General features: G+C 38.2%; 1 protein-coding gene and 1 pseudogene across 1 annotated transcript in view; one reads left to right on the plus strand and one right to left on the minus strand.

The window, feature by feature from the left end:
* The window catches only part of Ppp2r3a (protein phosphatase 2 regulatory subunit B''alpha), a 138,894-nt gene that overhangs the window by 74,093 nt on the left and 50,070 nt on the right, over positions 1–14,731 (plus strand). The window contains exon 6 of the mRNA XM_052187531.1: positions 5,975–6,049. Coding sequence (XP_052043491.1) covers positions 5,975–6,049 — 75 coding nt within the window. The remainder of the gene's footprint in view (positions 1–5,974; positions 6,050–14,731) is intronic.
* Positions 6,782–9,858, minus strand: LOC127688661 (phosphatidylinositol 3-kinase regulatory subunit alpha-like; annotated as a pseudogene).

Genomic DNA, 14,731 nt, shown 5'->3' on the forward strand with positions numbered 1-14,731 from the left:
TCTGATTTATACACATATCTAAAATGGCTCTCTGGTTTTTCCACTAAGATCTATTTGTAACAGAAGATTAGAATAGGAAGAAGAGCTGTGCACGGTGGTCCTGCCTGTAATCCTAGCACTGGAGACAGAGCAAGAGGAGGTAACCTACGCTACTAAGCATACCACAATGTGTCTCAAGAAACCATTGAGTAAGGCTGGGCATAGTGGCAGACACCTGTAATCCCAGCACTTGAGAGGCAGAGGCAGGCAAATTTCTGTGTTCAAGGCCAGCCTGGTCTACAGAGTGAGTTCCAGGACAGCCAAGACTACACAGAGAAACCCTGTCTCGAAAAATCAAAAAAGAAAAAGAAAGGAAGGAAGGAAGGAGAGAAAGAGAGAGAGAGAGAGAGGGAGAGAGGGAGAGAGAACGAAAGAAAGGAAGAAAGGAAGGAAGGAAGGAAGGAAGGAAGGAAGGAAGGAAGGAAGGAAGGAAGGAAGGAAGGAAGGAAGGAAGGAAGGAAGGAAAAAGTAAAAAACCATTGAGTGAATGATAAGATAAAAATGGAAACTTGAGTCAATCGTACTGAGATTTGCAAGGACAATTGCCACCAGCCCATAAAGGTAGACAGGAACACAGTAAAAAGAAAGTACTTGTAGGAGAGGAAAAGGAACACAAAGCCTAGGAGTAATTTAGGTTAGATTTCAGAGAGATCAGTAATTTATATCATTTGCTTAGGCTCTCTATTTACTCATCTAGAAAACACTTTGTGCGGAACAATTTGCACCCATGGAACCAAATAAATAAAACAACAGGATACTTCTTATTTTTTCTTTTCTGTTTCAGAGATGTTAAAATCTGTTGTTTACAAATATGTTTTCTACATGTAGAAAGGCTATGTCTCAGATCTTTATGAATAAATCTCAGAACTGTGTGTTTTGAGATGGAGCATTGGCCCAGTGGTTAAAAGCAATGTTGCTCTTGTAGAGAACTCAGATTCTATCACCAGCACCCACATGGCAGCTCCAACATCCTCTTGTGGCCTCTGTGGTCACCAGGCATGTGGTGCACAGATAAACATGCAGGCAAAACACTTATATGCATAAAATAAATAAATCCAAAAATCTTTTTAAGATGTTATTTTCTGTCACTTATTTGAGTGTTTTATATTAGACTTTATTTGTCAGTCTGGAAGAAAATGTTAATTTTCTTAAGGTTCCCTCAGCATGGAGCTGTGCCCCAGATCTGAAATTGAGGGTCATTACTGAAGTAACAGTGATCCCTGGCCAGAAGACCTTTCAAATCCAGAGGTTCTTTGCTTTTTTCGGTAAAAATAAATCATTCCCAGAATCTATCCTTTACGTGTGTGTTTGTGTGTGTGGATGTGCGCGTCTGAGTGTCTGCATGTGTGTTATATATACACTGTGTATTCATAGAAACTTGAGGAAGACATCCTGCTCTAAACACTACCCACCTTATTCCTTTGAGACAGGATCTCACATTAAACCAAGCTCAGCAAGCTTCACAGACCCTGCTGTCTTTCTCACTTATACTACTGGGAAAGATGTTCAACAAGGATGCAAATTTAAATAGGAATATGTTCAAGAGATTATTTTGAAATATTCTGACTATAATCAATAACTGTATATTTTTGTTTTGTTTTGAGACAAGATCTTGCTATGTAGTCTGGGCTGTTCTGAAACTTACTGTGTAGACTGTCTTAGTTAGGGTTTTACTGCTCTGAACAAACACCATGACCAAGGCAACCCTTATAAGGACAACATTTAATTGGGGCTGGCTTACAGGCTTGGAAGTGCAGTCCATTATCGTGAAGGCAGGAGCATGCAGCATCCAGGCAGGCCTGGTGCAGGAGGAACTGAGAGTTCTACATCTTCATCTGAAGGCTGCTAGGATAAGACTGACTTCCAGACACTAGGAGGAGTGTCTCAAAGTCTACTCAGATAGTGACACACTTCCTCCAACAAGGCCACACCTACTCTAACAAAGCTATATCTCCTAATAGTGCTACTCCCTGGACCAAACATATGCAAACCACCACATAGACCAGGCTGGCCTTGAACTCAGAGATCCTCCTGCCTCTGCCTCCCAAGTGCTTAGATTAAAGGAATGTGCCACCATGCTATAATGTATATTCTGCAAAATTCCTAAAAAACATTTTTACATATTTTCACCACACATGAAAGAATGAATATTATGACTGCCCTGAGTAATGAGAATGCACGATGGTTGAGTGCTCAGCTCTAAACAGACCCATCTGAGGCTCAGAAAATATCACAGAAAAAGGAGCAGAAAGAATGGAAGAACTGGAAGATTGGGAGAAAGACTGAAATGTTACCATTTCGTGGTACAGCCATTGCAGATGTGTTCTCATAGCACCTGCAGTTGTTTGCATTGGGCCTACACAAACTGGACCTTTCACCAGCCATGGTCCAGGGAGGACGATCATAGGGCCCTAACCTTTTCTGTCTTAATTTGCCTCTCTGTTGCTATGACAAAACACTAACCTAAAGCAATTTGAGAAGGAAAGTACTAAGAATCCCAAGTATGGAATTGCCTACATTCAAACAGAAGAAAAGTTAAAGTCACAAAAGACTATTTTACAGTCACTTCTTTGTCATTTTGGTAGTAGGCTTGGAACACAGTGACTGATGGCCGGCAGAGCAATATTCCTATGTTTTGTTCTAATTACTGGAATACACACCTCACTCATGACTTCATCCACAAGAAAGACACAATGCACTAGGTAGAACACAGAGTGCAAGTGTCAGCCCTAACTGACACTGACGAATGGAAGCCCTAACTCAGAGCCAGCTGATAATACCAGTGGCTGCGTTCCAGCAAAGAAAGACACCTGCAGCTCCATCTTTCCCTCTTCCTGTAGGATATGGTCCTGCCTCCCTCTAGTCTTGTCTTTACCTTGGTATGATGCCAGAATTCCACATGAGAAGTCCTCACACGATGCCTGTGATAGGCCCTTCTCTTAAGATAGGGTCTATCTTACCAGTGGGACCTGGAAAAAAACCGCCTATAGGAAATGACATGCTGGTAATACCTGAGCCTCCAATCATCAGAGCTGCTATCCCTTGGTTATACCCACTTATCCGAACAAATAAAGACAGAGGAAAGGCTTCTTTATATCAGTTATATTTTATTTATTCTACTTCTCCAAGAGATTATGGTGCTGTGACTCTGTTTTATAACAATATAACAAGAAAGATTCACTTCTATCTTCTTATCAAAATAATTTGGCAAAGAAGAAATGGAACCAAAAAAATGTGTTTTCACTTGTATTGTGAAAATTAAATTGATTCTTTTAGTTAAAAAACATAAGGGTACTACACAAATCCTATGGGAATAAATTTTTAAAACCGAAGTAAAATGGACAATTTACTAGAAAGGCATATGTGACACAGAGTACCCTCATTTGATTTGGGAAAATCAACAGACTAATTTCTACAGATGTTGTAAAGATGGTAATAAACTACTTCTATAAAAGAAGTTTCACAAGAGAAATTGCCCAATTTTTCAAAGACCAGGTAGTCTGTGTTCTATAAATCATTCCAGAGTATTAAAATGGATAGCTATAGATCATTTCTAAAGCAAGCATCACTGATACCTAAATCAGGTAAACACATTACAAAGAAAGCTGCAAATAAATGCAATTTCATGGTTAGTGATGAAATGTAATAAAATGCTGCCATATAGAATACGCCGTGACCCAGTGACAGGTAGCCAGGATATGACGGTCTGGAGAGGTCGCTTGGTGTCTAAGAGCACTTACTGCTCTTGCTAAGGGCCTTGGTTGTTTCTTTCTACAGTAGATGATAGTTAATATAAAGACCCACAATTGATCAGTGTGTGGAGGATAAAAGATATGGAATGCTCAGCTCTAAGTGGGACAAGAATCATTACAGAGAAAGGACAAAAAGTTGTAAGATCCAAAGGTAATAGACATCTATACAAAACAGTATTTGTCAGATATGACAAGGCTGTCATGTCAGCTTTCTTCAGGGACGTGGTCCTTGAGAAGCTACCTATGCTCCAATAAATGGTCCTACACTCGTGCACATACATGAAGCACTAAGTGGACCTGATGGATTTTTAAAAAAGAAGGTATGAAGTTGGGAGATGGAAAATGGCAGGTGATAAAGGAGGAAATGGAAGGAAAGGAGTGGGAGGATACATTTTATCAAATATATTATAGACAGGTATAAAGTTCTCAAAGACAAAACAAATGATAAAAATAAGACCAAAGCAACTACATACAAATATTATATTAGTATGTTTATTTCTTAAAGGTGCTAGTAGTTCTTTTGGTATAGTAGGATTGAACAAGTAACTACATTATAGATGAGATGCAGGCTTCTTTTATAGTTGCAAAGAAAAGAAGGAAGGTGTGAGTAAACTTTGTGGTACTGGACTGAAATCAGAGTTATTAATACATAGTATTTGATATATATCCATATAGTTTCACAAAGGCACATACATGTAATTATTCCTGCTACAGGGTCTAGAAGCAGTGATGCTCAGTAATAATGGGCACACATGGTACCCAGACTCAATTTCTAAAGTACTTCTCCACTAAAATGAACTACAGACTCTTAGAAGGTTGATATAAAATATGGGAAAAGGAAAATACAAGATGAACTTAAAGTACAAAGGACAGGGCAGTCAGAAGGATCCTAAATTAAAGAGTTTCACTTGGCTAAAGCTGGGTCAATTTGAGTCACAAAATTAATCATATATTGCCTGTGTGGTGCACTAGAAAGGGACACAGCATCACCTTTGTGGTTATTCCTGATGAAAATATGTGAACTTAATCTACTTGAGGAAAACTTAAGACAAAACCAGACTGAGAGATGTATCTTACCAGAATTCATTAAAAGCACCGCAGACATGAAAACAGGACAGAAGCATCACAGGTCAGAGCCCAGAGAGACCAGAAAGACTTGTGAGTAGACTAGAGGGACGAAATTAGAAAGTGATGACATCTGAATCGGGCCTGTGGTTAGGTTAGTGCTGTACAGATGTTTATTTCCTACTTTTGATCATTGTTCTGTGGTTTGGAAGGTGGAAGCAAAACATAGAAAGTTTCTTTGTAAGATTTTTCACAAGAAAAATCTAAAATTATTTCTAAATTTATAAAACTTTAAGCAGTAAAATCCAGTTGTAAGCTGTTTTGATAGAATTTAATAGATATGTCTGTTTTGGCATTGCAGTTGCCTCTGGCAGTTAATTTAAGAGTAACTATTTCTAACAGTCTCTAGGGTCAGAGTGGTTTAAAACTCCAATGAGATAATAAAAAATGTTTTCAACGTCTTATCTAATAATCCCCATAAGAACAAGATAATAGATTTTAAGATAAACAAAATCTTTAAAAAAAATTGTCCACATAAATTTTTTTCTTTAGATCAGGGAAGCCTCATATGTGGAATCTTCCTGTCTTGTTTTTTCTCTCATGTGTAGAAATACAGGTGTGCTGGCACACCTGGCTACAGTGGGCTTAAAACAAAAACAAAAAACTGTGGGGAATTAGCATGGCTCTTTGGCTTTTTTTTCCCCAAAAACCTTCATGCCTCTAGATTAAAAAAGAAAATAATTTTTGTTGGCTTGGCTCTGTCATAACTCTTAGTAAATCCTACTGAGATTTGTGGGATGGCTTTTTTCAGACAACTTTTATTATGTTAGGATTGCAGAACATACATCCCTCTAAAACATTTGACTCATGAATCACTAAATATAGATAATCTAATTTTTTATATTTAAGAATATTGTGGACATGTAGAAAATCATGTATTATAAACATGCTTATAATAAGAAATTAATTAAGTTTTCAGTGTATTATGCAGTATTCAGAATAGAAGATTTGCTCAACTGTCAGCCTATTCTACAAGAAGGAAAAACTTCTGATAAGGTTTTTGTTTTGTTTTGATCTTTTATGTTTGTCAACTTAGTTTTGATTTCAATCTTTTTAAGGATGTGGTAGATACACACCCTGGCCTCACCTTCTTGAAAGATGCTCCAGAATTCCATTCCCGCTACATCACCACGGTAAGATAAGCACCGATTTGTTGTTATAAAAGAGCTTAAGTCACATCTTTAGTGTTATCTAGTATCCAAGCTTTCACATTGCTGTGCAAAAGGTAATTTGGTCTATAATGATTATTTTAAATGGAAATAAGGCAAAAAGTGAAAATATATGGGTAATTTTTTGTATTCATATCCCTTCACATGTGGGTCAATTCTTAAAAGAGGTCTGTGGTATAAAATTGCATGAATATTCTATCTGGTATTATAAAACATATATTTATTCCTTTTCAAGATTTATTTTTATTTGTATGGGTATTTTGCCCCCATGTTCATGTGTATGCAGTGCTGAGGAAGCCACGAGAAGAAGGCAGCAAATTCCCTGGAACTGGAGCTACAGACTGTTGTGAGGTGCCATGTGGCTGCTGGGGAGCTAGAAAAGCAAACAGAGTTCTTTTTCTTTTTCTTTTCTTTTACTTTGTCATATCATATATCATTTTTTAATTGAATAAAGCAGCTTTGAAGCTTATCAGGGCCCTGCCCAACATTTAGTCCAAAAAAAAAAAAAAATCTGTTATGAACTTTTTAACCTTGGGCTAACAGCCAAGTACTCTGTAAAAGAAAAACTGTAAAATACTTCATAGTTTTAATTCTTAAGCTATTTTCCTTTCTGGCATCCTGTACATTCTTTTTTTTTTTAAAGGTAAGAATAACAAAAACAAATATTAACAAAAATTAGGGAAGATATTTTCAAGCAACGAAAACAGGTGAGGGGAGCTTATTCTGAAGGTGTATTTGAAACTGGTAACAACATAATAAAAATTAAGAATTTCATAGCGCTGCCCATTTAGCCTTCAGCAAAACAAAACAAGCTATTTGGTATTGATACAAATCCATCTATTTGATAGTCACCCAATATTATGTACATATTTTATATACCGAATGTCACTGTAAGTCCCCTTGTCCACACTCCTTTTTCTCTTGGTGGGTTGTTGGTTGTTGATTTGACAAGTTTAAACATTTTCTGGTGTTTTTGTTTTTCCTCCGAACATACTGCATCAATGTTCTGTGGCTCTCTGATACGTAGCGTTCATTATGTTAGGATTGCAGAACATACATCCCTCTAAAACATTTGACTGGTGTTTTAGCGTTCATTCGTTTAAAAAGAAATAATCCACAGTGTGATGTGTCTGGGTTCACCACACCCAGCAACACCCAGACTAGACCAGGCTGGACTAAGCAGCCTCAGGCGCAGGCTCTTTGGCCCTGTCTACCTTCTGGTCTCCAAAGTCCCAACTTGTAGCTGGTAAAGCTTCCGAAAGCGTTGACAGGCACCATGGTTAAAGGCCGCTTTGTCCCTACACAGAGAGTTTTGCATTTCTTTTTCACTGTGTGTTGGTTGTGTGTTGTGGCTTTAAATTAAAAAAAGATAAGGTTAGAGACGTCTGGTCATCCAACAGCCCTAGGATGCGTATCTTCCTCGACTTCTTTTTGTCCAAGAAAGCTCTAGTCCCATGTGCAGGCCGCCGACAGTGAGCTTCGTTTCTGCAGCTCAGTTCACAGATGGGGCAGAAGAGGAGCTCTTTGCTTCCCAGAGGCCTTGGGTGGCTTGAACTGGATCTGAGGGCAGCGCTTCATCGCACATGCTGGGTATCCTAGTGTGACATTGAGGGAGTCATTATGCTGCACGAGGGAGGTGTGTTGATAAATGGAGCCCCAGCTCCTTCAGGGAGCCGTACAGGTTGTAGGGCTCAGCAAAGCCATAGCCGGTGGAGGCCTGTTGATGACGCAATGCTTGACTTCGCCAACCACCACTACAGAGCAGGCATAGCCGCCCTGCTGACGGCTCCCCCAGACAAGGGACGTGCCATCTCGCTTCCCTCGCAATAGGTTCTCGCTCTGTTTCGGTTGGTGCTCCCGACATTCCACGTCTTCTTGTCCATTCCACGACTTCTTGTCGTGGTGGTGCAAATCGTCTCATCTTCTTCCGGTGAGTATTGGTCTTCGGTGGCTGCATTTCCCAGCCACTTGTTCACCTTCTGACGAACACCTTTCTGCGTCAGCGACATCAAGTAATGGTCTCTTGTCTTTCTCAACTGAATGAGGTCAAGCATAATACTGATCATGGTTTGTCGATCTCGCAGCCTGCTTCCTCAAGTCTTCCTCTAATCTCCTACTGTCAATGATCTCAATGATATGAGACTTCAGCTTATCATGATTATGCATAATCCTTTGAATTTCTTTCTCGATGCTTTCGCGTTTAAACTTCTTTATGTACTCTTCGCTGTACCACTCCTGGGTCTGGCATTGTTCTTAAAATATTTTTATGGTCTCATTAAATGCTTCAATAGCTGTTCATTTCATTTGAATTCCTCATATAATCTATCATATTCCCAAATTTTTCTTGAAATTGAGTATTATATTCATGTAATTTTTTCCCTATTGTTTCAATATTATCTTTTTTTGACTTGATTTGCTGGTATTTTGACACTTGGGTAGAGTAACTTCACATCCAGCTTGGGATTGTACTGAGCTAAAGATTCATTCCAGTAGTGGTTTATTAATTCAACCACAGAGTTGAAAGTTAATGGATCAGAGGAGCCATATTTTCCATCTCGGTGAAAGATTTTGATTAATTTGTTATTTCCTCCTTTCCTTAGTGTAAGAGTATAGTCGCTGTACATTTTAGTAGATGTGTCTTGAACATACCAAAAAAGTCCCATTAGTAGTATCTCAGAGTTTTTCATTCACTTCTTCCCTTGAAATACCTCCCAGTACCATTCAGCATCCTGCAAGGACATATTGTTGTCCATGCTGTTGTTGGCTACAGTGGTGGGCTTGGGTAGTTTGGGGGGCAATGTTTGCAGGTTATGCATTTCAATGTTTCACTTTGAACTGCTAATATCCCACCAAGAAAAAAAAATCCAAAGAAGCTGTTATTCTACCAAGTGGCCCCAGTCCCTGAGGTTCTCCCGCTCGCCCTTACCGGTAGTAAGGATCTAGCTGGAGGAGAGCGCTCAAGGCGAGGGGGCAGGGGGGGTGGGGGTGCATGACTCTCAGCCTGGTGCCGGCTCCCCCCAGGCTAGGCTGCAGCGGGTCCTTCTGCCCCACGCCCCACCAAAAAGCAGCCAGAGTTCTTAACTTCTAATCCACCTCTCTACCCAATTCTTTACTGTTACAGATTTTCATATTTGGTGAGCTTCAGCATCTCTAAGTAATACTGAAAATAATTATCAACAGTTTATCCCTCCCAAAAAAGATATTTCTATACCTCTAAAATTGTATCTAAAAATAATATGTAGCTTATGTGTAAACGAGCAAACCATATGGGACTCTAAAACAACATGCTCACAATTCCAGTGTGTGAGGTGCTCATACTCCTTGGCTAGTCTGATCTAAGGAGCCACTGGTCATCATGACTGAGAGGGTATAGGCCAGCAGTGCAACCTCTGCGCAAATAGCCCAGGATCGCCTGGGGCTGAGGTATTCAAAACACAAGCTAAAGAAACACTTCATAGTCATAGATACACTAAAGTGGAACAGCCTTTGCCAATACTTAGATAACTCGGGTAAATAGGGCAGTCTCCTCTAGGGAGAATTCTGTCATTCTGAGAGTGTAGTTCTAATATAACAAATGGCTACTATTTTATTTGAGTATTTCCCCCTGTTGGAATGTCTGTCTTTGCCTTTCTATTGTTTCTCTTTTGATACTAAAACACTTGTTAAGATTTTGGCCAGTAAGAAAGCTCAGCAGCTAGACATGGTGATATCTTCCTTTAAGCCAAGCACTCAGGAGGCAGAGACTAGTTAATTTCTAGGAATTAGAAATTAGAATTAGGTCATCCAGGTCTACATAGCAAATTCCAAAACAACCAGAACTATATAGAGAAGACCCTGTCTCCAAAACAAGCAAATAAAAGAGGCTTAGCAGCCTGGCCAGCAAGCCTAGTTATCCAGACTTGGTACCTAGATCAACATGGTGGAAAAAAAAGAGCCAACTCCCATAAGTTATTCTATTTCCACTTTATTTGTTGAGGCAGAGCTCTCTCTCTCTGGGCCTAGCGATCACTGATTAGCTGGACGGGCTGGCCAGCAAAGCCTAGGGATCCACCTTCCCCTGCCGCAGTTCCAGAACTAGGGTTTCAGGCCTGCACCGGCCACCATGTCCAGCTCTCTGTGACTGCTGGCATTCTCAAGTCAGGTGCTCATGCTTGTCTGACTGAGCCATCTCCCCGGCCTTATGTTTCTTTTGATAACTTATGTTCTTTTCATTGTCCTATTTATTGACTGTCAGTTTGTGAGTTTGGGAGGTTCATTTTTATAATTTTTATAAGATCTTAACTTGCCTTTTCTGAAGTATGAATAATAAAGATTTTTCTCCTATCCCATAGGGTTCTGTTCACTTAATTGATAGTTTCACTTGCTTTGTAATAACTCTTAAAAACTTTGTAGCAAAATCCATTTGTTAATTCTTAAGGCTGTTTCCTGTGCTATTGGGGTTTTATATAGAAAATTCTTTCTTATGGCTTTATCCTGAAATGTTTATTTTCCCTCTCATAGTTTAATCATTTCAGGATTTAAATTCAGGTCCTTGGTCTACTTGGAATTAACTCTCTCCACATGTTTAGGGAGGGAGGGAGGTGTGTGTGTGTGTGTGTGTGTGTGTGTGTGTGTGTGTGTGTGTGTGTAAAACAGATAGTGTTCTGGTTTCGGTCATCTGTGGGTGATTATCCAGTTTGGCAGCACTATATTGAACAGTGTATGGTCTTGATATTTTGGTCAAAAATTAGATGTGTCCATAGATAGATGGGTTTATTTGGAGAGTGATCCTATATTGTTCACTGGCTGATTTTTAGTTTCATGCCAGTATATTGCTGCCTCTGTCACTATGACTTTGGAGCATAGTTTGAGGTTAAGAATGTGTATTATCATTGGCATTGGTCTTTCTGTTTAGGATTGCTTGGGTTATACATGGTCTTCTGTTTCCAAATGAATTTTAGGTGATTTTTCTAGTTATGTGAAGAATGCCATTGATAAGAATTGCATTGAATCTGTAGCCACTTTCACAATATTAATTTTACCAATCCAGAAGCATAAAAGATCATTTTTTCATCTGATACCTTCTTTTGTTTCTTTGATTATCTTAAAGAGTTTTTGTTTTTTTTTTTTGTTGTTGTTGTTGTTGTTTTGTTTTTTTGTTTTTGGTACAGAACTTTTACCTTTTTAGATTTATTACTAAATATTTTGTTTGGGAGAGGGGAACAATATCCTGAATGGGATATTTTTTCTAATTTCTTTCTCAGCAAGTTTGTTGTATATAAAGGGTATTGATTTTTATACGTTGACTCTGTCTTGCAACTGACTGAATGTATTTATTACATCTCAGAGTTTTCTGGTGGAATGGTAGATTATTGTCAAATAAAGAATTTTACCTCCGGGCGGTGGTGGCGCACGCCTGTAATCCCAGCACTCTGGGAGGCAGAGGCAGGCGGATTTCTGAGTTCGAGGCCAGCCTGGTCTACAGAGTGAGTTCCAGGACAGCCAGGGCTATACAGAGAAACCCTGTCTGGGGGGGGGGGGGAGGGGGAGAGGAAGAATTTTACCTCTTTTCTGACTGTATCCCTTTTATGTCTTTCTCTTTTCTTACAGCTCTAGCTAAGTCTTGGAAGAGGGGAGAGAGTAAACATCATTGTCTTGTTCTAGATGTTTAGAGAAAATGCTATCATTTTTCTCCTGCTAGTATAATGTTGCCTTAAAGATGTGTCACATAATAGCTTTATTATTTTGGGGTTGTTCCATTTATTTCTAATTTCTCCAGTACTTTTAACATTAAGGCTTACTTAACTTGTCAAATTCCTGTTCTTCATCTATCAAGATGATCATGTGTTTCTGTCTACACATATAGTTATGTGGTAAAATATACTTATCGATTTGCTTATGTTGACCCAACCTTGCTTGATGATATTGTCTCTCCTTGCCGTGCATGGGTGAGTCCGTTTCTACTTCAGATGCTTTGCTCTTCCTCTTTCTTTGACACAGAATGTTCTTCTACACATTTTCATCCACATTCACACTTACTTCCAGATACTTGCTTCAATAGCCTCTGAACACTTTCTGCTTTATTTTTTAACTCTTTATTGATATTTCATGTTTTTGCTTATTATCTGTCTCCTCTATAATATAAACTACATGAGAACAGGCACTTTATTTGCATGTTTTACTTAACTGGCTCCAATACTCGAATATGTCACTTAATAGATGCACATTAAATATTTATTAAGTAAGTGAAAGAAATAATTCTATCTTTAAATATTTTTCTTTTATGAGACTAGACAAGTATTCTATAACTAAGTGATATTCTTGACCCCATGAAATTATTACTTAAGGAGTCTATATTCATGAGATGGCTCAGCAGTTAAAGGTGCTTGCCACCAAGTGAGATAACTATAATATAATCTCCCAGAAACTACATGGAAGAAAGATATGAATAACAACCACAGGTTGTTCTCTGGCCTCCACAGATGCATTCATGCACGAGCACACAAACACACACACACACACTTTTTTTTTAAAGAACTGTACACTAATTCGGCTGATCCAAGGGGAATTACTGAGTTTTGATCATTGGCTGTTCTGTAAGCGTAGGGCATATTAGCAGCATAATTTAAGTTTTTCAGTTTTTTTCTTATAAGCCCAGGTATTTCAGAGGCTGAAGCAAAAGGTTCTGAAGTTTGGGATGAGCCTGGGCTAAGGTCTTGTCTCAAAAAAAGTCTCAGAAATGATGTTTTATTTAGAACTTGGTCACAGAAAAGAGGTTAATGAACAGAAAAGTAAAGAGCTAAGTGTTCTTTACTCTTCCTAGTTTGCTTTTTTGATATGGCTGAGCCTATAGACGTCTGTGGTCTTCCAGCAACCGGTGTCTATAAAGCTTATGATTTTTATCCCCACGTTTTAGGAAATTCCATCAGCTTAATAATCGTTGGACAAATAAAAGACTACACAAAGAAATTTAAAAAAGAAAAAGAACTATGCTACTCATTCAGAATATAATTAACTATCTCTGCTATCATCATTTTCATGGTATTTGCATATTGTTACATATATGTATGAAGTGCATACTTTTATGTTAATATTATGCTTTGTCTTCAATTTAGAAAAATGAATCTATTACTCAGAAGTAGGCACTAAAATGTAAAATATTTCTAACAGTAAAATAGGATCATAAAGAATATCAAGACTCATTTGCAAGTACATGATATGAATCTGTATATACTGAGACAGCAGAATAACTATACCATGGTAATTTTATACCATCAGTACAACAATAAAGGGCTGGAAATGTGTGTGGCTCAGTGGTGAGCATTTGTCTGACATGCACAGTGTCCTAGAGCCACAAAATAAGTCAAATCAAAAGTATAACAATGAACATTTTAATTGGTTACCTGTTCAAAGCCCTTTCTATTAGGAAATCTAGCCAAATAATAGCATGGAGTTGCTGAAACTTAGTATTAAGTTTGTACAAGTGAGGTTTTTCTAGAACAATTTTAACATACTCTCTAGTATGAAATTAACTAATTGCATTATTGGGCATGAAAGTGACCAAACTAAAGAAAGATCCTACTCAGAGCAAAAACAGTGAAGATCATAATTAATAAATCAAAATGCTCTATGACATAAGAATATACATTCTGTTTTAGTATCTGTTTTGTCAGTGTTTTTAAGACTAGAAAGAACCTCAGGTAGGTAAGAAAGTACTCTAAAAGTTATCCTATATTCTTTATTTCCTAAAAAAAAAAGTTACTAAGTGAAAAAGCAAGATGTTTTGTCAGTGAATGAAAATAAAAATACCAACAAATTATAGCCTTTGAATTAGTTTTACATGGTGGGCCAAGAGACTTAGTGAATAAATGCTCTGCTTAAGTATGCCAACATATGCCAGCACTTGAAAAAAGGAGGTGGCCCATTTAAGTTTTTAAAGTGAGCAATGAACCTTCAAAGAGTTCTTTGTGGCACTGGCACCAGCAGTGAAGTTATTCTGAGGCTCACACAGATGGTGTCTCAGTGGTTTACTCAATGTCTCACTTGGCCTGAATCTATCACTTTAAGCTAAAATTACTAAGCTGTGCAGTAGCAACTTCTCACCACTGAGAGCTTTAAACTTGTTCCCCTTTTCTCTTGACAAAGAAATCGATTTTTTAGAAACATTGTATAGTTGTCCAAATTATTTAGAAAGACAACAAAGAAGTTTCAGAGCTCTAACAGTCAGAGAATGAATTGGTGATCCACCCACTATGCTTTTCCAGGTGGAAGAGCCAGGCTTCCATTTCGTGACTGTGTTTATCTGCACTCGTCACCTGTAGTTAGAATTCTTTGTTACTCCCTCTCTGTATTTCATCTACTTTCAAAAATAACATGTACTACAGTCAAGCATTTCCTATGCGTCAGCCTATATCATGAATGAGTTTCCGTCTTCATATATACAAATACACATATACATATGATTCAACTTCTCTGTCAACTTGACTAAAGGTCTTGGTGAAAGATGTCAGTTTTATTCTCACAAGTAGTAAAGAATGATTCTTGCTATTTTTTATATTTCAAAATTGTGACAAAGTTGTAAAAACAAGCAAAATGGAGAACAAGCTGCTACATGCTTTGGCCACTAGATGGCAGTCCTACTTCAGGAATGAAGAAACAATGAACTGA

This window comes from Apodemus sylvaticus, chromosome 7 (assembly GCF_947179515.1).
Source record: "Apodemus sylvaticus chromosome 7, mApoSyl1.1, whole genome shotgun sequence".
Lineage (NCBI taxonomy): Eukaryota > Metazoa > Chordata > Mammalia > Rodentia > Muridae > Apodemus > Apodemus sylvaticus.